General features: G+C 53.3%; 8 protein-coding genes across 8 annotated transcripts; 5 read left to right on the top strand and 3 right to left on the bottom strand.

The window, feature by feature from the left end:
- Positions 1 to 1,020: 1,020 nt before the first annotated feature.
- Positions 1,021 to 1,930, top strand: A1O3_01948 (uncharacterized protein; the record flags this gene model as incomplete). Its single annotated transcript, XM_007732091.1, has 2 exons — positions 1,021 to 1,836; positions 1,886 to 1,930. 2 exons carry the CDS (start codon positions 1,021 to 1,023, stop codon positions 1,928 to 1,930), a joined length of 861 nt encoding a protein of 286 aa, XP_007730281.1.
- Positions 1,931 to 3,175: 1,245 nt separating this feature from the next.
- Positions 3,176 to 4,624, bottom strand: A1O3_01947 (uncharacterized protein; the record flags this gene model as incomplete). Its single annotated transcript, XM_007732090.1, has 4 exons — positions 3,176 to 3,415; positions 3,529 to 4,260; positions 4,322 to 4,482; positions 4,540 to 4,624. 4 exons carry the CDS (start codon positions 4,622 to 4,624, stop codon positions 3,176 to 3,178), a joined length of 1,218 nt encoding a protein of 405 aa, XP_007730280.1.
- Positions 4,625 to 5,301: 677 nt separating this feature from the next.
- Positions 5,302 to 7,106, top strand: A1O3_01946 (uncharacterized protein; the record flags this gene model as incomplete). The annotated part of the gene is made up of 2 exons (XM_007732089.1): positions 5,302 to 5,449; positions 5,500 to 7,106. 2 exons carry the CDS (start codon positions 5,302 to 5,304, stop codon positions 7,104 to 7,106), a joined length of 1,755 nt encoding a protein of 584 aa, XP_007730279.1.
- Positions 7,107 to 8,033: 927 nt separating this feature from the next.
- Positions 8,034 to 13,776, bottom strand: A1O3_01945 (uncharacterized protein; the record flags this gene model as incomplete). Its single annotated transcript, XM_007732088.1, has 10 exons — positions 8,034 to 9,294; positions 9,440 to 9,606; positions 9,736 to 10,174; positions 10,236 to 10,274; positions 10,383 to 10,460; positions 10,527 to 10,681; positions 10,811 to 11,047; positions 11,126 to 11,246; positions 11,370 to 12,015; positions 12,048 to 13,776. 10 exons carry the CDS (start codon positions 13,774 to 13,776, stop codon positions 8,034 to 8,036), a joined length of 4,872 nt encoding a protein of 1,623 aa, XP_007730278.1.
- Positions 13,777 to 15,264: 1,488 nt separating this feature from the next.
- Positions 15,265 to 16,875, top strand: A1O3_01944 (uncharacterized protein; the record flags this gene model as incomplete). Its single annotated transcript, XM_007732087.1, has 1 exon — positions 15,265 to 16,875. One exon carries the CDS (start codon positions 15,265 to 15,267, stop codon positions 16,873 to 16,875), a length of 1,611 nt encoding a protein of 536 aa, XP_007730277.1.
- A 769-nt stretch (positions 16,876 to 17,644) lies between these two features.
- On the top strand, positions 17,645 to 19,447 carry A1O3_01943 (uncharacterized protein; the record flags this gene model as incomplete). Its single annotated transcript, XM_007732086.1, has 1 exon — positions 17,645 to 19,447. One exon carries the CDS (start codon positions 17,645 to 17,647, stop codon positions 19,445 to 19,447), a length of 1,803 nt encoding a protein of 600 aa, XP_007730276.1.
- A 629-nt stretch (positions 19,448 to 20,076) lies between these two features.
- A1O3_01942 (uncharacterized protein) lies at positions 20,077 to 21,609 on the top strand (the record flags this gene model as incomplete). The annotated part of the gene is made up of 2 exons (XM_007732085.1): positions 20,077 to 20,226; positions 20,275 to 21,609. The coding sequence occupies 2 exons, from the start codon at positions 20,077 to 20,079 to the stop codon at positions 21,607 to 21,609; spliced, it is 1,485 nt and encodes a 494-aa protein (XP_007730275.1).
- An 891-nt stretch (positions 21,610 to 22,500) lies between these two features.
- On the bottom strand, positions 22,501 to 23,286 carry A1O3_01941 (nitrogen fixation protein NifU; the record flags this gene model as incomplete). The annotated part of the gene is made up of 3 exons (XM_007732084.1): positions 22,501 to 22,609; positions 22,661 to 22,949; positions 23,067 to 23,286. The coding sequence occupies 3 exons, from the start codon at positions 23,284 to 23,286 to the stop codon at positions 22,501 to 22,503; spliced, it is 618 nt and encodes a 205-aa protein (XP_007730274.1).
- Positions 23,287 to 23,569: the final 283 nt, after the last annotated feature.

The following is a 23,569-nucleotide window of genomic DNA, read 5'->3' as shown; positions in this document are numbered from 1 at the left end:
AGCCCGGCCTCCTCTCCACCACCACAACTGGACGCTCCTCTGCTCTCTAGTACTCTACTCTGCTCACACAGACTCTAGAGGACGGATACCACCTCGTCGTGCCACCCCTGCTCGAAAGAAATCTCTCGGTCAAGTCGACTCTCATGTTGCGCGTCCACCGTGGCATCCACCCTCGCGCAGCGTCCAATTGTACGCGCACATCGTAGACTGCGCCTCCGCGCCTTTCTCGGACGGGGTTGGACCTCTACCCGCTCTCTTCCCTGCGGCTAATTGACAATTGACAGGCAAGGCAGCTGGATGAACTGCGCTCGGTCACTCCAGCTCTTCCACCTGGGCCCGACTTCCAATCTTCTCCCTCCTCCACCACCACAACACACCTCACACCTCACATTCCTTTGAGAGAGCAGCAGTTCAACAACCTCAACCACATCGCCATCGAGGCAAGCCTATCGCCAAAACACTGTCTCGTGACAACAGTGTCGTCTCACCCGTACATCCTTCTTCACACACTCGCTTAGCTACATTACTGCTTGTGCCCGTCTTCAGGGGGTCTTTGCGTCGAGTTTTGAAACAACCCACATTCCCAGCCAAGATCGGCTTCGAGCCGTCTACCTTTTCAACCGCCCTGACCTGACCTCGAGACCTCTATCGGACCGGCTTCACAAAACATTCTACATCCCATACGCGGGTTGCCAAAGAAGGACGACAAAAGAGCAAAGGAAATAGCAGTGCAGGCCACTGCTGTAAGGAGTGACAAAGAAACTGGTCGCCACGCCCTACTTCACCTGTTGTGCGAGGTTGCAGTCACACCGACAAACACGCCCTGATTTAATCTCACCAGCCGCAACTACACCTTGGCTAATTCGTTCTTACCTCCTGTCTCGTCGTCGACCTTGGATGAGACGTGGCAATCATCACCTGAACGACCCGAGCACCGACATCTTCTCACATTTGTGTTGAAGGACTCGTGCTCTTCTCCTCCCTCCGGCCACTTTGGCACATAAAAACAACTACACAAACATGACTCGATCACTATTTCGCGCCGTCGCCCTGGCTACGGCCATGGTCTTTTGGTCAAGTCCCGTAATCGCTCAGACAGCAACAACTGCCCCTGCGTCGATTACTACACTGGGCTGCTACCAACATCCGAATCCTCTGGTTGAACAAGGAACGTGGACCTTTCAGACTTCTGGCTACTGTCAGACACAATGTGTGGGCCTGAACAAGGCTGTCATGGCCATTACGGGTGGGTCTACGTGTTATTGTGGTGATGAACTCCCGTCTCTTGACCAAGAGGTGGACAAGAGCAAATGTGACTCTCCATGCAATGGGTTTGATCAACAAACTTGTGGTGGATTGGGCTATTGGCAAGTCTATCTCACTGGATTGACCGCCGATATCGACACTGCTCCCAATAGTACTACCATCGCAACGACAGCTCATCCTACCACAACTCAGGCTTCGGACGGCCCATCAACCACACAACCTTCTGTCATAACCAAAGCTGGCCAGACCATCGTTGTAACAGCCTCTTCCGATGCGGATTCAAAATCGTCATCTTCAGGTGGACCCAACAAGGTCGGAATCGCTGTCGGCGTTGTGGTTGGAGTCATTGCTCTCGCTGCAATCATCGGTGGTGTGATTCTGTTCATGAAGCGTCGGAGAAATCGCCAGATCGAAGAGGAGCATCGTCGCAATGCTGCTGTCAGCTCGTTTGTCGGATCCCAAAAGTCGGACAAAACCGACCAGCGACTTGACCCTTCAGTCTTCTCACACCGCCGACCTAGCATTGGAAGTATTGCTGATGAACGCGACTTTTCAAGGAGGATATTGCAGGTAAGTCAGACCGAGTGCTTCCCGCGCACTGGTACTAATGACTTGGCAGGTGCGGAATCCAGATAGGGACTCGAAATCATCGAACTTGGCCTGATTCGATGTTTGCTTTCATCCGGCTTGTTTAATCTTACGGGGACTGGAATGGTCAGAATTGGATGGAATGAAACGCATACCGACGATCCTGAGCCATCGAACACTATCGAATCCTACCCGTCATAATCCTCTATATCGATCTGCATCCCTCCTCTAAACCTTCGAAAGGCGACATTGCCACTGCATACTCCGATCCCGACGTTCCTTTAGCGCAGTTTCAAGCAAGACAGCTCGAAATGATGACGATACTCTGCATTTAAGGCCCTCTTCGGGCTCAATTGCTGCCTCTTGTGTGTTATAAATCCACACGTTTACGCTCCTTTTTTCCTATTAGTGTGACGCATAGCTATGGCGTTGGTGGGTTATGTGTATCGAGCAACTAGCTCTTGGTGCCGACTTCTGGCGTGGAAGGGTCCTCGAGTCTGGCTCGAAAGGTGTGTTGGCAAAAGCGAGGAGGATGCTGCAGGGCTCAGGGCTCGGGGGCTTGCTTATGATCAGGCTGTCGGGGTGGGGAGGCAAGAGAGGATTCCCAGGTCGACTCTGCAATGGTAGTAGCCTGCTTGAGCAGGCTACAGTTGCTTCCAACTTTTATTATTACTTGGTGATGATGGTCACGGGAAGTAGTATGGAAGGGCGTCAAAGAGACCTGGATACTTGGATACCTGGAGGAGGGCGGCGGTGACGATTCCATGGACAGGCACATCATCCAAGGTGCCACAATATGTGAGCAAGGTCAGGTAGTTAGATTCTGTACCACCATCCATCATCACATTATTCGGTGTTTTCGTGACTACGTGAACTATGGAAGCACCAACACCCCATGTCTCCAGAGTTGGATTAACGAGGCATGCATCTGTTCATCTGACTGTCTCTGACTGTCCCCCGGACTCGCCATCACCGCCGTCAGTTGTTCCTGTCAAAGTCGCGCCTCTTGCCTTCTCGTTCATCGTTCGACCATCATCTGGCTTGGTTGCCTGATTCTCTTGGATGGCCGCATGTATCATCTAGTCAAGCTCGACTTCTGCAAGTCTTGTCGTGATGTTGTCTCTCTTCTTTGTAGCGTACTTAGGCTCTAGGTTGATCTCAGGCGCACCGTTGGGGCTTGTGGCTGGCAAGCAATTGCGGCCCGCAGTCTGGAAGACCCCGTCCTAACCCATTGCATCGCTCTCAAAAGGCCTTCCCTGCCGTCTATGCAGCCCGCAGCAAGGCTGGTGTTGCCGCAAGATCAGCCCCCTTCTCACTTCTCTCAGTTCCTTCCGGGAGCACTCAAGCCCACGGATTTCAGGATATCTTTAACACTCCAGCCAGGTCCTCCGGGGACGACTTCGCGCCAGGTCTCGTCTGGAATGCGATCTTCGGTAGGCAGAATGGACCAGTGCGGGCTCGGTTCCGGCTTCAGCCATTTGAAGTCGTCGACCTGGTTCCATTGGTTAGGTGCGGGGTCCGGTCCCGGTACGGCTCCTTGCCCTGACCAGATGAGTTCGGACTGTGCCTTAGTTAGTCTTGTGCATTGATTTATTGCATGGAGAGAAGGAGGCTGGAAAGCTGAGTAGGGGAGCGGGGAGACTGTCTGGTCAGTTGTGAAGATTCTAGACCTACATGGAATTTGGGAAGCTCGGTGAAGCGAATGTTCTTGCAGTCTTCAATGATAGGCCTACTCGAGCAGTAGAGATAAACGTCAACGTTTTCACATTCGTGCATGCGCAACTGGCGACACTTAATCACCAGCACGCTGTTCCTCGCTTTCGTGATGTGTGCCGGGCCTGAAACCGAGCCGCAGAGCAGTAATGATGAAGAGACGACATTGATGGTAAGGCTCGCGAATGGAGCCGTCTCTGTCGTCGGGACGGAAAGATCGACAATACTACCTGTGATCTTTTGTAAAGTGCAAGGGGCTTGAGAGTGGAGCGCTGAAGAGGGGAGGATGATATGGGTGTTCGACTGGTCGGTAATGGAAATTGAGGTCGCGGTGGTCGAGAGGGATGGGGAGTCTTTCTCATGGGCTGCCTCGCCGCCGACTGCTTTGGCTCGATCGATGGTGGATTTTTTGGCAGCTAAGCTCGCCGCCATCTCTTCAAGAGCAGCTGGCTCTCCATCCTCGGCTGTGTCAACGGGCTCGTTCGCCGGTGTGTTGGTAGAGGCTGGGGTATTTGAGAAAGACGAGTTGGGTGAGCGAAGCCCTCCTGGGACAGCGCGGCGTTTCTCGGCGGCTAATTCTGCAGCATCGCTCAAGGATAAGGCCGAAGGACTCTTGGATTTGAAAGAAAATTTCGGTTTGGGTGCAAACGCTTTTCGAGTCTCCTCGAGTCTTTCCTGTAAGGCTTTGATAGCCTGTCATAGTGTGAGCATGAGCACTGTCACCGGCAGACAGACATTGGTCGCCAATATGTACCTCGGCGTATGTTCTTTGGTCATAGGCTGGTAAGTACCCTGAAGCATCCTTGACTTCGTTCGACAGTCGCGTGATCCCGGCCAGACAGTGGTCCGCGGCATCTGCCCGTTCGCCGCCAACGGGGGCCTTTTCTGAGAGGCGGTCCATTCCCTCTTGCAGGGCTAATTGACTCTATCAGCAAAGGTTTCTAGTCTCTGACAGGTACAGGCTCGACCAACCGGTGATTTCTTGCTGGAAGTAGTGGAAGAATCGCTGCTGAGGGGAAAGGTCCCCTCCGCCATGAGACTGCGTTTGAGTCTCCATTGTGGAGGGGTCGGATTAAGCCAGGGAATCAGTCTACTAGAGAGCAAGATGAAGGTACAGATAGACTGGTGTGGGACGAGGTCGAGCAGAGGCAGAGTCAGAGACAGAAGCAATGAGGAGGGGTGAGCGGGAGGAATGAGATGTCGGTAGGTAGTAGGTAGTAGGTAGTAGTAGGTAGTGATGATCGTCACTGAGGGACAAGTTTTGATACTGTAGATGCGGGGGACGGGTGTTAGTAACACGGCTTAAGGTAGGCTAAGCTCCCAGTGTGGAGCCTGATTGGACCAATGCCTGGGACGCGAGGGTGCTTAGAGGCCGCCCGACCTGCCTTAGCAGGAAATCGGCTGGTTAAGTAATCGGCCTGCTAACTGTCTGGTGCCGCCCACCCGTCACCTGCCCGTCAGCCCCTAAGCCAACCTACTGGGGACCTCCCACCACACTACCTCCCGGCCTATTCCAGGCGTTCCAGCCCCTAAACGCGCATCAACCCCAATAATAAATATTTCTGCACAAGCATCATCCTGTTCCTGCGCAGCCTCGCTCGTCCTGCGTATATACCCCGTACATATGTCCTCTCTGTCTTCTCCCACGCCAACTGTCCACGTTCGTTGAGCTTGTAACCTCCACCTCCTCTTCCCCGATCTCCTACCTCACATCACCTCCCTCCTCCTTTCTGCATGGTCATACGCTATTGCGTCCGGCGAGCTTCAACTGTCGCGAATAACAACAAACATGCAGATGTCCGTATATCTAAACCCAAGGGCACACCCCACACGGGGCGCCCACGGTATCGGCGGACGGAAATCACCAGCGAGGAACTCTGCGGTGGGTGTTCCTGGTTCGTATTCTGTATCTCGCGGCTAATGTGTCTCTAGATGACGTCGTCGACCGACTTCGCCCGACCTTACCGGCTCCTCACACATGCGATCTGATCGATATCAACCCCGGCACAGGCAGGTGGTCTCGAAAGCTTCACGCCGTGTTACAACCGCGACGACATGTGCTCGTTGAACCCGCCCTCCCCTCCTATTCCGACCACCTTACCCCGCTGCTAGATGCAAAAAACTCGAAATATCGACACGCTTCACTGCTCGAAGATGCTTTACGACCCGCCAGTGGTCTGTTGTCCAAGCACGTCACGGACCAAGCCAACAACTCAACTGATCTCGCCCAAACCAATTCATCTCTGCTGATAACAGCAAACATGTCTGGGGTAAATCTCAAAACAAGCAACTACTGGGGGACTCAAAGCCGGAAGTTCTTTGACGACCTTTACCTCTCGCTTTGGAGGACTCGCAGTAACATCCATCGGTATGGCCTAGTTCGATTGATGGTGTGGATTCCAGACGACGAGAAAGATGCATACATTCCAAGAACGGTGTCTGCGCGTCGAAAACAGTCTGTGATGCTCGAAGCCAGTCATCATATCGTCGAAGTGGCTGGCACCTCAACTCACACCAAATCCACACGTCTGAGAAGGTGGCCTGACTTAGACCTCGAAGACTCGGCGATTGTTGCAGCAAGAGAAGAAGCCGCCGGATCTAGGACGCCTGCTTCAAGAAGAGACAGGCCTCCGTTGCCACATCTTTTGAGCGTCGAACCCATCCCAAAAGAGATCCGAAAGGTGGAATTTACCACTGATGCGGATTGGGTTCCGAGATTTTTGGAGTTGGAGCAGCGCCTGAGGAGAACAGATGCCGCTTGGTTCAAGAAGTATGGTTACGTCAAATATCCTCCTAGAGGTGGCCTTGCCACGGCTGACCGAAGAGGCTGGCGGGAACTGAGAAGGCGTGCAAGAACTGCGTACAATACTCACATGAAAGCGGTTGGTCTCATCAAGGAAGAACGCGAACTGATCTCAGAGTGGAGGAAGCTTCTGCTGAGCTCGGCCGACCATTCCGTCGAGGAAAAAGAGGAAGAGCAACTAAAGACGCGAGCTTCGTCCCTCGACCTGCGAATCAAGAAGCTCAACAGAACCAATAGGAGTTTCGCAGAGAAAGCCACCGACGACTGCAGGGCCTACGACATGGTTCCGCCAGTGATGGCATGGAATCGTCGTGAAGCAGAGCCATTGATTGTTCAGAACGGCGAATTCGACCCTCGTGATCGACCCATGGCCCTTCTCGATGTGACACCACGCCCAGAGTTCCTCGAACGAATCGACACTCATGACAAGATGGTCTGCTTTGGCCATGTGGTGAGACAACTCGTTCCGTACTTCGCCAAAAGCGTGTCCGAGGGTCTGAAGACGCTGGTCCACGAGAGTATAGACGACTTTGTCGCCACGGTTCCAGGGATCCGTGATGTCACCAAGGGCGGATGGTACGACTTGTCCGCTCTGAGAGTGCGAGCACTTCCGGCCGAGATGTTTGTAGAGATTGCGTTGGCGTATGAGAGATGGCCGTTCCGCCAGTCGACAGAGAGCATCTTGATGTTGGGCGTCGACCCTCAGGCCGCGTACAGTCTGGGCGAGGACGAATGAAATCGAGGCCAATGTGAGATTGATATGGTTATGCATTGCATGAATTACCTTACATTAGATATTGTCAATACTGTATGATGAATGTCAGCATTAAACACCAACACTACATACGGGAACAATATCACATATGCTCCATTATGAAGCCTTGGGTGGTGCTACCACCACTACTTTTGGTGGTTGGTCGTAAGTAAGGTAATGCTATTAGACAACCCATCAGTAATCCGTACTCGTGCTACACGAACGTCACAGTCACAAGACCGACTTGACTGTCGCCGCAACGAACGGTGCAAGCAAGCAAGCGCGGCGAGGAAGGAGAAAGACGCGAGAGGGAGATGGAATGAGAAGGGAGAAGGAAAAAGGGAGCGACAGGACTCACTCGCCAGATAGCGGTCAAACACCAGAATAGTATGAAGAAGATGGATATGGATGGGAAACCGAGCACACCGAGCAGAGGATCCGTACAGTACATGCACATACATGCACAGGTCATTTCCACACCATACACTCTCCTGTCTACCTCGCTGGCCCTGGCCCTGCCCCATGAAAAAGAATGGATTGCATTGCATTGCATCAGTTTGGCCTGGCCGGGCGTAAAGCCCAAGAAGAAAACAGAAAAACAACAGGTCAAAACAGACAGCGGCAACCTCAGATCAGAACCTGGCAGTCTAAACACCCGCAACCCTGACCCCTGGCCCCTGACCTCTGAGCCCCTCTCCCCCAACAGACCCTCGCGTTCAGCCTTTTTGCCTCACACACTCATCAAGAGCACCCAGCCATCCCTCTGCTCAGCCTCATCTGCTTCTCGCCAACATCGCACAGTCGGATCCGCATCCTACCAAAACAGCCCTCACACCATCAGCAGCAGCCATCCTCCTCTTGCAGTCAGTACCTCTGGGCTATCCCCATGCAAAGTCCAGATCCCCAAACCTAGAGGCGTTTGAACGGGATGATGAAATCGGGAGTACGATGGTCGGTCTTCGCGAGAGCATCTCGTGCGTGCTGGCGTTTCGGACCAACTCCCGGTGGCAGCGAACGCGAACGCTTGTAGCTTGCCACAGCAGTATACTCGGTGCCAGTGTTGCCCCGGTAGAGGCCAGAAGCGAGGATCGTGGAGTCACCTTGCGGCGTCGTGTTGCCCCCTCGACTGCTGAACAAGACACAAGAGTTAGATGTTGTCCAGTGCCACAAGCGACAATTCACATCGCCGGCAACTGAGCCATCGTTAGCGAGAACATTGGTATAGGCGCACAGTCGTGCACAATCGTCCGCTGTCGCCGGAGTCGCGACGCTCGCGTTGGTCATGGCCGAGGTCATCTGGGTGGAAGTGAACTGGGAGCTTGAGATGGCTGAAGAGTAATATGTGACGGCGCAGTTGATGAACCAAAGATCGAAACGGCCGGCACGTATGGTGTTGTCTTGGTGATACACCCCGATGAAAGACTCATTGTAGTAGCTGGCCCCAGTTCCGGTACATAGCCCGAGGTTGTATTGCGAGCTCGGTGCCAGGAGGTATGTGGCGTCCACAACATTTGGAGCGGCTGGTGTCAGAAGCCTGGCCGTTCGCACGTTGAAGATCATACTGTTGGGTGCCATTCCACCGGGCGCCGAGCCACCTCCGCTGTTAGAAGTCGTGTAGAGTTGACAATTATGATTTAAAACATCCCAGTACGCCACGGTGCAGTGAGCCGAACCGGCCTGGGTACAGGCATCCATGCAGTACTCGAGAGAATAGGCAGTGGTCTGGCTGTACATACTGCCCGAGTTGGCGTTCATGTAGCATTCGACCTCGTACACCACGGTTGGATTGTTGGCCAACGCAACCTTCTGGTAGTTGTAAGCACCCGGGATAATGGGGTAAGATGCCTGGCTGGTTGAAACAACATTCGAACCGGCACACAAGGTCCCTGTGTTGAGGGCGGCCGAGACCGTTGACGCATACACGGTTGAAGCCAACGATGAGTAATTGGGAGGAACTTGTGTAACACCTAGAGTTGTCGTAGTTGTGGTGGTTGATGTGATTGTGGACGTTGTCGTCGACGTTGTAGTTGTCGGGGTCGTTGTGGGAGTCGTAGTGGTAGTCGTGGTAGTCGTGGCAGCAGCAGTCGTGGTGGTGGTCGTGGTGGTGGTCGTGGTGGTGGTCGTGGTGGTGGTCGTGGTGGTAGACGTGGCAGTGCTGGTAGTGGTGGTACTGGTAGTGGATGCTGTAGAAGTAGTTGTTAGTAACGTGGTAGAACTTGTAGAAAATGACGATGTGGAAGAAGTGGAAGTAGAAGTGGTCGAAGTCGTGCTCGGAGTAGATGTGATCGATGTCGTGCTCGTTGTGGTAGTGCTACTTGACGTTGACGTAGTCGCGGAAGTAGTCGAAGTAGTCGATGCGGTAGAAGTACTCGAAGTAGTAGTAGACGCGGTAGAAGTACTCGCAGTAGTAGTTGATGTGGTAGAAGTACTCGAGGTTGTAGTTGATGTTGTAGAAGCACTCGAAGTACTTGAACTGGTTGGGCTAGTGGTCGACGTAGTCGACGTCGTACTGGATGCAGTGGAGGCAGTCGAAGTAGCGGTCGCCGTAGTAGTAACGCTGCTTGTAGGACTCGATGTAGATGTCGTCGACGTGGTTGAAGAGCTACTCGACGTGGAACTGGTTGACGTCGTACTGGATGCAGAAGAAGTAGTCGAAGTAGCGGTTGACGTAGTAGTAGTGGTAGTGCCACTTGTCGCACTCGATGTAGACGGCGTTGACGTTGTGGAAGTGCTGCTCGATATGGAAGTGGTCGACGTCGTACTCGATGTTGTTGAAGTACTGGTCGTACCGCTCGATGTTGACGAGACAGTCGAGGTGGTAGAGGTGGTTGAAGGAGTACTCGACGTTGTGGAAGTGCTCGTCGTCATCGTGGTAGTTGTTGTTGCAGCAATGGTCGACGTAGTACTTGTACTTGTAGTGGTCACAATCGTCGTTGTCGTGGACGTGGACGTGGACGTGGACGTGGACGTGGACGTGGTGGCAGCCGACGTAACCGTTGTCGTGCTTGTACTTGTCTGACCAGCCCCAGAAGTCGTCGAGACCGTGGTAACTGTTATTCCGAGGGGTTAGCCTCTACTCAGTAATATTGAGTCTGAATCCGGAAGACCTACCAGAAGTGGTCGACGAAGTCGTTGTGGGAGAGCTCGAGCCTGCAAAAAGACGCGTCAGTAGGATGGTTTACACGATTGTGGATTGAAATGACAGAATTTGCGTTCGAAGGGACTGTTTCTCAAGCGCGACTCGTTCAAGCCACGTACCCGCCGTAGTGGAAAGCGTAATCGTAGAAGTCTGCGTAGATAGACTCGTGGTTGTTGTAGTCGACGTGCCTGTAGTGGCTATCGAAGTAGAACTCGACGAAGGACTTGTCGAGAATCTGGTGGCCCCTGAAGTCTGAGTGCTACCTGTCGTCGTTGATGACGCCAGACCAGTGGTAGAGCTCGTGAACAAGCTTGTTGTCGAGGATGTGCTGGTGGAAGAGACTGTAGAACTGGTTGTGCTGACTGAAGAAGTACTCGTCGAGGAGCTGCCCGTTGACGACACCAGACCAGTAGAAGAGCTAGTTAACATGCTTGTTGTCGATGATGTGCTGGTTGAAGAGAATGTAGCACCGGTTGTGCTAACTGAAGAAGTACTCGTCGAGGAGCTGCCCGTTGACGACACCGAACCAGTAGAAGAGCTAGTTAACAAGCTTGTTGTCGATGATGTGCTGGTGGAAGAGAATGTAGCACCGGTTGTGCTGACTGAAGTACTCGTCGAGGAGCTGCCCGTTGACGAAGGACCTATTGAAGAAGTACTGGCCGAGGGAGAACTGGTTGAGAAGGTACTCATCGAAGCACTCGTTGAGGGCGTACTCGTTGAAGAACTGCTCTGCAAGCTTGTCCCAGTCGTCAATGTGCTCGTTGGAGACTGACTCAAGCTTGTGCTAATTGTAGTTGCAGGAGTCGTAGTCGTCTGTGAACTTCCAGTCGATGTTATCCCCAGGGCTTGTGATGATGTAGACGATGCACTGGAAGCCGTGGTGCTTGTAGGTGCAGTGGTAGTGGTAGTGGTAGTGGTAGTGGTAGTGGTAGTTGATGCCGTTGTCTGGGCAGTGGTTCCAGGTTGATTGCTTTGCGTTGTCCCTGCGGCCGTGGATGCCGATGTGGTCTGAGTACTACTTGTCGTAGGTACTCCAGTTGTACCGGAGGACGAAGAAGATGTGGAGGAAAACGGAGACGAACTCGAAGTGACAGCTTGAGACGTACCTGAGGATGAACTGGACGAGCTTGTGCCACTTGATATAGGAGTGGTCGTGGACGTAAGTCCTGTGCTCGTGCTCATACTCGTCGTCGATGTCACACCGATGACCGCACTCGTGGTGGTGCTTGATAGAGCGACCTGTGACGACGTAGTCGGCGAGATCGATGAAGTCGTCGAGCTGGTTGTAGTGCCCGACCCAAGACTTGAGGTGGTAGCAGCTGGTGTGGTTGTTGGATTCAATAAAGAAGTACTCGATGACGACGCAAACAAGGCCGAAGAACTTGTGGAGGTAGCAATACGAGACGTACCGGAACTTGAAGTTGCACCAGTAGTTGAAGAGCTGCTGGTGCTGGAAGACGACCCCACAACCGCAGATTGCGTTGAGGATTGTGTTGTCGTCGGAGCGGAACTGCTCGTTGATCCGCCAGCCGTCGTGAGCGACGAGCTTGAAGCCGAAAATGTCGTGGGCGTTGAGGTTGTGACCACGGTCGTAGTAGGTGACGAGGGGCTCGTCGTTGAACCACTGCTTGGGGACAGGGAGGAAGTGCTTGGGACAGGGACAGAAGTGGATGAAGTAGGGGAGGAAGACACTATACCTGCTGAAGTACTTGAGACAGAGCTCGCCAAACCTTGAGTCGTCGTGCTTGTACTCTGGCCAGCCACTGAAGTAGTGCTTGAACCACCAGCAGGTCCGTTGCTCGTTCCAGATGAGGACGAGGCAGGGCTAGTCTGACTTCCGGACGGCGACAGCGTGCTCGTTGTCCCAACTACTGCCGCCGAACTAGACATTCCAGTCGTCACTCCAGCGGAGCTGGAGGAAACTCTGCTGGTGGTCACCGCGGCACTCTGCTGTGTGGACGTGGTCGAAGAAGTGCTGCCAAGCACATAACTGGTCGAGGTCGAGGTCGTGCTTGATGATGCAAGGCCTACATAAGTCGAAGAGGTCGCCGCTGAGATAACCGGGCTGACGGTGGATGTTGTCGTTGCCAGGGTTGGATTGGTGGACGACGTGAGGGGGCCAGCGGTGGGCGAAGACACTAAACTCGTGGCTGCGGACGTCGTAGAGCTTGACGGCGACGGAGGAATGGGAGACGAGGACGCCGGCGTGGGCGCGCTCGTCGGTGGAGCCAGAGGAGACGTAGTAGTGGATTCGGCAGGCGGCGGTTCAGGAGTTGTAGTCAGTGTAGGGCTTGCCGTGTCCGGGCTGGTCGTTGTGTCGGATGTTGTAGTGGTGTCTGGAACCGGCGAAGTCGTCGTACTTTCCGGGCCGGTGGGTGTCGTCGTCGAGGAGGTCTCCACGGCTGAATTTGTATAGTCCACCGGACAGGCCGCAGCGGCTATACCGCCCAACGTCACCACGTAACAGTCGTCTCTCGGGGGATAAGGGAATCCAGCATATACTAAAGAGTCGCCACATTGGTAGAACGTTGCAGGACCCCGATCCGTTCTATTCCACCCAAGGATACCGTCGTCGAAGTAAAAGGTCGTGTTAAAGTCGTTGATCCAAGGCACCGCAGTGATTGGCACGTAGAAGTCGCTGAAGTTGCGTCCAACGGACTCATTGCCAGAGATCAGCTCGCCCTGTGACAAATACCATCTTGTTGCGAAGCCGCAGTTGTTTCCCGATCCTCCATCATCTCCTTGAAGCAGTCCTGCGGGCTGGGGACCATCCAAGGCCGAGCTGGGCGCGGCAGTGGCTGCTTGTCGCTTCACTTTTGCGCCAGGGCCTCCAAACGCGATGCCGACCATGACAGGCGACGTCGCTGGGATATCAGTCTGCACTCCACTTTGAAGACCTTCACCTAGCGTGAAGGTTGGTTGGGTAATTGTGACCGTGACAGTATTACCCTGTGAGTCAACAGATGTCGAGAGCAACACAGGCGGTGGTGTTGGCGTCGTCATCGGAGCCGGAACAGGGCTGTAAATCGTTGGGGGAGCCGTAGGAAATCCAGAAGTCGTTGCAATCGAGCTCGGAGTCGGAGTCGGAGTCATGCTCGACATCGAGGTCGAGCCCAAGGAGGAACTCAACGACCCACTGGTGACGACCGGTCCATTCGTCTCACTGCTGGAGCCAATGTTCGATGAGCTTCCTGGCATCGAGGAACTCGAAGAAGGGTTAACCACGGTGGTGACGGTAGAGACTATGGTGGTTGTGATATATGTATTTTGAATGTACGTCGTGGGAGCATTGCCGATGGTGATTGTTTCCCCATTGCCAAAGATGTTGACGACCTGCGACGCTGACTGAAAGAAGGAGCTGTAGTAGACTGGCTGTACAATAACACTCGTGACCAAAGGAGCCGGGCATGGTCCACCAGGTCCATAGGTAACGGTTGCCACCGCCTGGCCGTTAGCCACTGCTAGTCGCAGGGCTAGACAGGGGAGAAAAAGGAGCGACGAAGATGGCCGCATGATGGGCCTTGAAGTTTTGAAAACAAGCCTGGATCGCCAATGGAGGACCGCAGAATTTGGAACTAAACGAGTGACTGTGAAGATGGAAAGGGAAAAGGACAGTAGATGTTGCCGGCTTTTGAGGAGTCACGACTGGCTCACGCGAGATCATAACAAAAGGATCAGAATGCAGCATTCCATCCATGATGCCCATCTCGACCGTCAGCGCACAGACACCAAAGTGCGGGAATTCGGGGGACGGTCTGATGGAATGAAGGAATTTCCCCCCGATTGATCAGGCATGATTTGCAGACGCGCCGAAGCTTTGAAGGATTGCCAACCAATCTGGACCTGATCTGGCACCTACCCTTGAAATTCCTACCTGAAGTAACCGTTGATTACTGCCCTACATCAGCGAGCTTTTAAGAGTATGCATAGCATAGCAACAGAGACTCCGGGAATCCAGAAACTCGGTGGCAAGTGAGGGTGAATAACATAAATTCAGAGCGTCATGAAGAGTGTGTCCAACGTGGCCATCCCGATTCTTATCTTGGTCTCACTTTCAGTCGGGGGTACCACAAATTGGCCGACAAGACAGCAGGTCGATAAGTACAGAGCACGTCTCGTGACGGATAGAGATGGCGGACTCGCCTTAGTCGTCCGTGCGGAACGGGCGCGAAACGCAACGCAACGCAACGCGCTTTGAATCTGGGGCACGCGTGCCCAACATTGAGGCTCTCATTCTAGCAACATACCATACAGCGAGCAGCCAGCCTCTTTGATTTAGCGAGTGTCCTTGGGACGCATGATTCAGAAGGACCACGCCTGATAGGCGAGAAAGCTGCTGCCTACTCCGGGGACTTTGCACATAAGATAAGTCAAAACGTACCTGGTAGGGAGCAGTAGTGGATGTAGGTCAGTGATGGAGTATGAGGTACAGAGTCTAGCAGCATCAAAATAAGGTTGTGGAACTAAACCTCTTTCAGCTAGACCGTCAACATGGGCTGCTTATCAGGTGACATGATGTCATGGCCAGTCACTTTGTCCGATATGGTCCCCGGACCCTACTACTCCGTACCTAGCAATTACGCCTTATCCGTACTCGTACTGTGGCTGGTAGTGGTGGTAGTAGCATCCGACGTCTGTAGTACTACTACCTACTTACTACTAGCACCGCTCGCTCCTTCACCCCCTGTCAGAGAGGAGATATTGGCGCCTCCCCCGAATCCTGTTTCATGTTGTTTCCTGCTTTCCGCTCCACTTCCTTCCCGATGTCCCTAGTCGCCTTGTTTTTTTGAAATCTCGTTCGCCGCGCGCATGTCCCCCCGTATCTTCTCCTAGCCGCGCCCTTACTGCTCTGAACGGACCTGCTATCACCCTGGACCAGGCCATTCAAGCTACATTCGCATTGTCGATGAGCCTGTTGATGCTCGATACATAGCCACCGGTTGGTAGGCATTCTTGCATGAGAGTCGAGACAGTCCACTTTTGCTGACCTTCTCAGCCTCAATGTACACCAACTTCGACATGGCCTTCATCTTCCTTGCCTCCGCGTCCCTGCTCCATCAGGCTCTTGCTTTCCCAACCGAGGTTTCCCCTGAGGAGAAAGCCCTGATAACCTCTGCTCCTACACCCACACTTGCGGTCTATGGATCGTATGCCGCAGTTAGACGGGGCATAGTTGGTGATGTGACCTCGGAACTAGACTCTTATGTCAACTCGATATTTAGCGAGTTAGGGACCGCTATTCCGTCCTACGTCTCCAATGGATTGCTCCCTAACTTGCAAGATTTGCCAACGGGCAGTGCGGTCATGAGCTCGGTAGGAGTCAGCAGTTCCGATCTCGCAGCCTCTCCGACGCAAGTCTTGAATATACCTGGATATGGCAATTGGACCAATGATGGCTGGAATCTGCGGGTACACGGGAATGTGTTCAAGCAGCCGAACATCTCTAACGATACAGTGGACCATTTGGCCAACACCTTCCTCATCGGCACCAGTGTCGCCGACCTGCCACCCTCCCAACAAGACCAGGCTCGCAATCTCACCAGGGAGATCTACGTTGTGCAGCAGGGTAACCAGAATGTCACCATGGATATTCTGCCTGGCCCTGAATTCGGTTCCAGTGGACAGCCCGGGGGAGGCGGTGGGGTGACTGCGGCAGGAGGCGAGCAGGTCGTGACCCTTCCCCACCCGACGACTCCAGAAGGCGACTTTGACGTCTTCATCCCCATCGACAACACATCTTTAGCTCTGACTGCCGGCGTCGGCGATGTGCCTCCACAGAGGCTCAATGTTTATACCCAGGGCACCGACAGTGGCAATGCAACCTCGTACCTCGTCTCCGACCAGGGCCTTACCATCATCAGTGACATTGACGACATCCTTCGCGTCACTAAAATCTACGAACCAAAGGAAGGCTTGCTCAACACCTTCGCACGGCCCTTTACTCCTTGGATGAACATGCCTGACATCTATCGGAACTGGTCTGTCAGCCTGCCCAACATGCATTTCCACTACCTGACTACTACTCCGGAGCAAGTCACTCGCAACTACATGCAGTTCATCTACGACACATACCCCGGTGGCAGCTTCGACACTAGGCCACTCAACTTCAGCGACGTGTCCGCGACCCTGGCCATTCGCAAGTTCCTCCTTGATAGGGTCTTCCAGACCTTCCCGCACCGCAAATTCATCCTGATTGCCGACACCAGCAATTCGGACGTCATGCGTGACTACCCCGAAATGGCGACACAGTACCCTGGCCAGGTGCAATGCATTTTCCTGCGCAATACCTCCGCCACCGACCCTGGCGACAAATTTCCGTACAATACCGAAGGATTCAAGAACCTCAACCAGCAAAGCTACATGTTCTTCAAAGTCCCGGATGATCTTACAGGTTTAGATATCGCTAATGGACAGTGCTATAATGCATCAATCCCGCAAAACCTGACGTTCGGCTATCAGGGCCTTCCCTTTGGAATCAACACAGGCAGCGGGGGAAACGGCAATAAAACATCCAATGGCGCAGAAAGGCTCCTGGGGAGGGACTTTGCTTTTTCCCGAGTTGGGGCCATGGTTTTGCTCGTTCTGGGAGTGATGTCCTTCAATGCCGTATGATATCATACGAGATCAGTATCACTAATCTACATAGACGAAACGAGGACAAAGACATCGAGTCACCCATGGGTTACAACTCAGCTGATTTTGGGCGGAGGACCATAACATTAGCCTAATGACAAGACGATCCTACATCGAAGCCGAAGCATTTTGATACGTATGACTACCAATGCTCCCGGTGGTCTAGCCACGGCTCGGCTGTAGAAGCCCCAAGATGCAAGTAGGAGTACTCCGTACAAAGTACCTGATATCGCGTCCGTCAGAAGTGGGATACGCGTCGCTCTGGTCGAGAAACTAGGTGTAGGTGTAAGTGTCTCTGAGCCTTCGCGCAAGCCCGGGCCAAGCACTGCTCTGCTTCATTGCACGCCTACGCCTACGCCTTCCGTGTCGAGAGCTGGGTTAATATAGGTTATTCAAATGCTCTCTCGTCTTGTGAGATGTTTTAAAGCGGCGTCAATATGGAAGAACACGTGCCCGAGCAGGTGCTCGGTGTTTGGATGACTAAGTTATATTACATCATCACGCCCGGCGATCCTAATCCTGGCCCGCCCCGTCAACAACGCAACCTGCAACATCCCACAATCCCCACGCGTGGTTCGTATTTCGCATTTCGCATTTCGCGTCAGGATTTGCCTTGCTTGATCAACCCACTCAGCATTGTTCCGCACCATTCCCCGGCAGATTCCACGCACCTCAGAGCGCAGCTCTGCGAGCACGCGCTCCCAGTTCGGGACTCAGCTGCAGCTCGTCGGCGCCCACCCACCACACCATGCCACGCCCGCCACTTCGACGCCGACAGCTCAGCCGCGCAGGGCCCCCACCTCGCATTGGCAAAAAGGTCCCTAGCAGTACTCCAGCCCGACTGGAATTGGAAAAGAAGCTGGCGCATAAACCCACCGGTCAAAGGCCGAACGATAGCGACGACAGTGATCGACTCGTTGTTAAAGGGAATGGCAGACGGGGCCGAAACGTACCGAGGCAGGAGATCTATGCTTCGGGTGCCGTGGGAAAAGGTGATAAACCCGGCAATCATCCCAGCAGAGCCCAGCGAAGGAGAAACATGACAAGAGTTACCAATGAGATCCTCGCGCAAACTCAGCAGGATGCTCGGACAAGCAACCCCTCTTCCACCGAGCAGCCTCCGCAAAGGTCACCCGTCGCGAGTGGCGATACCAACAGAGCCACAAGCACACAATCTCCGAAACCTGTACCTCCTCGAGTATACTCTTCCGCTACAAAGCCTCCAGCAAGTATCCTGCGGTCTGCACTGCCTACGCCAACGAGAGAAAACTCCATCTTGGGGACTCTAAAGCCCAGGCGAAGGCAGCCCAGCATCTTACAGGCGCTTGAACACGACTCATCTACCTTCGACCTTGAGGATGAAGAGCAATTTCTTCCTGATGCGGAGTCAACTCCCATGAACCCTGCCCGATCTCGTACCATTTCTTCAACACCTGCCACGAACTCGTCGCATGTCTCCTCCTCAAAGAAGCGTAAGCTAAGCTCAGTCAACATCTTCCAGCCGAGCGTAGTTGACGTTCTCCCGAAACCGACAGCTTCACCTGTCGCGCGATCGCGCGATACAACTGGAACGCCTGAGCCATCTCTTCCCCCGGCGGCCGTATCTGCACTTCGGAAATCACGCCGAAACTCGCTAGATAAAGCTGGCAACGAAGATATCATGGCCCTTCCTGAGAGCAGTTCATCACTTTCACTGTCGCCAGTCAAAACGAAGACCCGTGCAATGACCAGAAAGTCGAGGAAGAAAGCCACCAAGCCAGCGCCTATCATGGCTACGGAAGAACTACAAGCCTTAATGATGCCTAGGAAACGACGAAGAACTGCTCGAACACGTACCCGACTGCTGGGCGAGTTTGACATTGCTCCCGATTCTGATACTGATGATTCCGAGCACATCGACCTGCCCAACGGAGGGGATGAATCGAGCTTCCTTCCAGCGACAAAGGGGCGCAAACTCCGACGAAAAGTTCCGGTGGTGAAATCTTTGAATACACAGGACAATGCCCGTGGCGGCACCAGATCTGGCAACGTGGACAAGCAGGGCCATTCTGCAGTCGCTGGCAAATCCTCAAAATCAAATACAAGTACGAGACACCTCATCGCTACCAAAGCGCCTGTCCTGGCGCCCTTTTCACCTACTTCTACCAGATGGAATCATTCAACTAAATCTCCCTTGCAGCTTTCCGTCGTCGACTCTTCGAATCTAAACTCAAACCGGGCGATCAAGCATGGCCAGAGAAAACAAGGAGGCAAGTCGAAGCATCTTGGTGGCTCCCTCCGCGGAGAGCAGGGTCCTTCAGTAGGTGGCGCCGACAAAGAAAATTTAGATCCTGGTGATGGATTGCTGGGCAAGACCGTGATTGAAGATGTCCAGGCAGGTTCAATGTCAGCCGAAGTTGCAGGCACAATCAAAGATAAGATTGACGGCGACAAGAGCAAATCAACCGCTACCATGAAGGGAAAATGGGCAGATATAGATGCCTGGGATCTGGATTTTGAGGACGTGGAGGTCATGACAGGATCGAGTAGTCCTTCTCCCATGCGACGGTGAGCAGGCATTATAACGGTAGCGGTAGCGGAGATGTTGAACCCGCGTTCAGTTCTCGATAGCGCTTTTACATAGAGACGGAATGATATGCGATGCTGATCTGGCAAGCGATGACTCCCCATGTACCCATGTACCAGCAGCCGCATTACCGACAAAAGGCAGACGCCCCAAGGCTGGTTGATGCCAACCGTGAAAACCTGGAGAAGGCTGCAGTACTCGTAGTACTAATACTCTTCCGTACAGCTAGTTGCTGGGCTAAGGAGGCTCCTCCAGTGCTTCACCGTAGCGAGTAGTAAGGTACCTAAAAGTAATTACCCTATAATAGGTAGGCATTAACAACGATATTACTCCCGCCCGTAGAATGCTGCCCGCAGTTGCAGTTTGAGTGACTTCAACCAATACTAGTAAACACAGTATTGAGTCCACCGACCATCCTCAGCCTCTCTTTGCCTCTTCGATTAACCTCCATCCCTCGCATCCCTCTCATCGTCCTGCGAACCCTCCGTACGGTCGACGGCGCTCTTCAATTCTACCATCCACAAGACCGCTCGTCGTCGATCTGCGCCCGTCCTTCCACATGGCAGCGTCGTGATTGAGGACAACCAAGGCACCCCCCTGTCCCTTTAGGCACCATGGACAAGGTCTTGGACGAAAGCACCGCCCTCGACCCTGTCCTAATCGTTCAAGATCCAGGACAATATGACAAACTCGCGGCGGCTCTGTCGTCCAAACTCAAGAAGATCCCAGCAGAGGACCTAGCAGCGACGCAGGACATTCTTACTGTATGACCTATACCGCATGAGGCTTTCGGGAAGCTGATCATGATCTAGACTGTTTCGCCAACTGCTCATACGATTGTCTACCTGTACGCTTTGTTGGCAACCATTGAAGCCTCCTCTGGCACTGGGAAAGTTGCTCCTCGAGAAATACCACCTGCCGTTCTTCCAGAAGGACTGTTATGGCCTCATATTCTTCGCATATTGCTTGAGTTTGATCCAATCCAGGTGCGGTATTGCGGAGCCCAGTTGCTACGCCTGGTCGATTACGTTGCCTCGGGTGCAGAACAAACCTCAAACTACATACCTGCCATACAACTCCTCCATCATGTCATCCTCAGGCTCGACAGTACATCGTCCACTCTCACTTCCACCCATCGTTCCTTTGTCCGCCTTTGTCTGCTCTCCCAGGCATACATGGAAGCCATTGATATTCTGGACAGACCAATCTATCACATCCCAACGTCCCTAGTCGATCAGCGCACATATAAATCCCTCTGCACTAGCTCTGACCCAACTTGGACATACCTGAACTCGGCCACTGGCCTAACACACCCACTCTCGAGTCGAAGTTATCTTGAGTACTATCTCTTGGGGGGGATGTGCTACATGGCTGTGAAGCGTTACAAGGATGCCTTATTTTTTCTGGAGGTAGTGATCACGGCCCCGGTAGTCCAAAATATTGCAAGCTCAGTCATGGTTGAGGCATACAAGAAATGGCTACTTGTCGGTCTCTTATTGACAGGTGTCGCGCCCACAATACCACAAAGCGCAAGTCAATCCGCCATGAAGCATATCCGGGCGGTAGCCAAGCCGTATGAGTGCATTGCCGACGCCTTCAAAAGCGGCCATGCTGAGAAGTTACGCGCGGAAATTGAGGCGGGCGACAATATCTGGCAAGACGAATGCAACTACGGCCTCATCGTCGAAGTCTTCCAGGCTTTCCGGAAGTTCTCGGTTCTAAGACTCGGCAGCACGTTTGTTGCACTCTCTGTCGCCGAAGTTGCCAAAAGAACATCACCCGAGCCGACAAACTTGGACGAGACGAGATCCTATCTCCAAAATCTGATAGCCAGTGGCGAGATCAAAGCAGAAATCTCAGACCCTGACGGCAACAAAGACCAGATTTTGCGGTTCCATCCTGGTCTAGCTTCGTCCAAGTCTGAAATGGAAGTGGAGGCCAACTTGGCTGCCCAGACGCGGCAGCTGCAAAGCCTGCTCGGCCATGTTCAGGATGCTGAGCATCGAATGGAGGTTACGAAAGAATACATTGAATATCTGAAGAAGCTGAAGAAGGTAAAAGATGAAGAGAAGAAGAACAGCGGACCCGGAAATGGACGGACGGCGACCGCGGACGACATTGATGAGGACATGATGGAAGAATATTAGGAGTTCTATCTCCCAGCCGCAAAGAGGCAGAAGACCAAGCACTGAAGAGTCCAGCTCCCACGATTGGTGGACACGGGGCCTCGATCATCGCCGGCCGTGCGTGCGGACAACATTTCTACAAACTTAACAGTACGACAACTCTGGCGATCTGGAAAGTCGTGTGCGCTACCTCGAAGCCGCCACGGCATCCACAGGTGCGGGCGGTCTTGGAGCAATTGGAATGGAACGATGGAACGAGAGCGAGAGATGATGGCGATGACGGGAAATCGTCGATTGATGATACATTCCACGCGTCCATGCGATTTTGCTAGCAAGCGATCGGCGTCGATTTGCCGCTTAGTTCGAGTTAATGCCATAGACTGGAAGATCAGGCAATGACCTGGCCGTCATGCCACTAAAGGACATAATATTTGTTGTTGGTGGCCAAAGGTGTCAGTATCAAGGTCACGGAGCCAGCGTACAGATACGCAAGTGGCCAGGACCACAACTACCTAGTAGCCAGCCGCGGACTTGGATATGGGGCAACGCATACTGATATTTCTTGTAGCTACCTACAAATAATGTTATCGTGCTCCAATCCACACCTGCTGAGCTATATATCTCGACACTACCAGGGCCGGGCTCGGGGATAAACAAGATGACCTCCTTCCGAAACCGAGTCAGCTTGAGCAGAGAAGGAACTAGCCTCGTCGGACCAGCTGCTTGCAATCCCCCTTCAAAGGGAAATTGCGGTCAAGAGCTGGTTGCAGACTGGTGCAAACGCAATACGCCGCCATACAACGCCGTCCAAACGAAAGATGGTCGGATGAATGATGAAATGCTGATTCGACAAGCGTATGGACACAAATGACACACATTCCTCTTGGCTGTAGGGTCAATTTTCGCAGGCAATTATGCGGTGGCGCTTGCCCCGGTATCCGTTGTCGCGGTCACCCTTTCAATCTCGATCTTGGGCATCTGTGCCGAAGCGCTGCCCAGGTCTGTGGCCTTCGCTTTGGGACTTTCGTGATTGTTAGCAACTGAGCCTGCGATAGAGGAATGCAAGACTTACTTCTTCTGGTAGTAGTTCGAGATGGCGGATTTAATGGCGTCCTCAGCCAGCATGGAACAATGCAGCTTGACAGGCGGAAGACACAACTCTTTGGCAATCTCTGTGTTTCGGATCTTCCCTGCTTGTTCGAGGGTCATGCCTCGAACGAGTTCGGTCAGGTACGACGAGGAGGCGATGGCTGAGCCGCAGCCAAACGTCTTGAACTTGACATCGGAGATGGTCTGGGTGTCAGGGTCGACTTTGATCTGCAATTTCATCACATCACCGCAAGCTGGGGCGCCAACAAGACCTAGAGGAGGAAAAATCAATGTTAGTAACCGTGGCCATAGTATTGAGCGTCGTTAACCGAAGCTCGGGATCTCCGGGGAGCGATGTCGGACATAAGCCCAGAATTGGAATTACTCACCGGTCCCAACATCTACAGCACCCTTGTCCATGGAACCGACATTTCGAGGGTTCGAGTAATGATCCAACACTTTTTCATGGTATGATCGTCTCTGCGACGGCCGCGAAACAGCTGGTCTGAGGAATGGCGAGGCAGTCTGGGAGGCGAGAGAGGGTCGGACGGAGATTTGGACCGAGGAGGCGACGGTGCGAGGGACGCTCAACAGAGCTCGTCGAGACATCATGACTGCGTGTTCTGATTCTGGTTCTGGTTCTGGTTCGGGCTGCTCGATGGGTGGCACAGTTGATTGTAGTTTGCAAGAGTGAGTCGTAGGTTGTCGGGATTTATTCTGAGGTCTGCGCAGGATAAATGATTGATTACAGAAGGAGGGGGACGCAAGGCTTTCCTGAATGGCCATAATTCACGTGATATCCGCGCTAGTCTGCTCTGGGTCATGACGTCGTTATCTCCGTCCCGGCTTCCGATTTCGATCTAACTCCGTCCAGAGTAAACGCTGCAGCGAG

The sequence above is a fragment of the Capronia epimyces genome (assembly GCF_000585565.1).
Source record: "Capronia epimyces CBS 606.96 chromosome Unknown aczIQ-supercont1.2, whole genome shotgun sequence".
Taxonomy (NCBI): domain Eukaryota; kingdom Fungi; phylum Ascomycota; class Eurotiomycetes; order Chaetothyriales; family Herpotrichiellaceae; genus Capronia; species Capronia epimyces.
The sequence above is the reverse complement of the archived record's forward strand: the minus strand, read 5'-3'. Positions and strand labels throughout refer to the sequence as shown.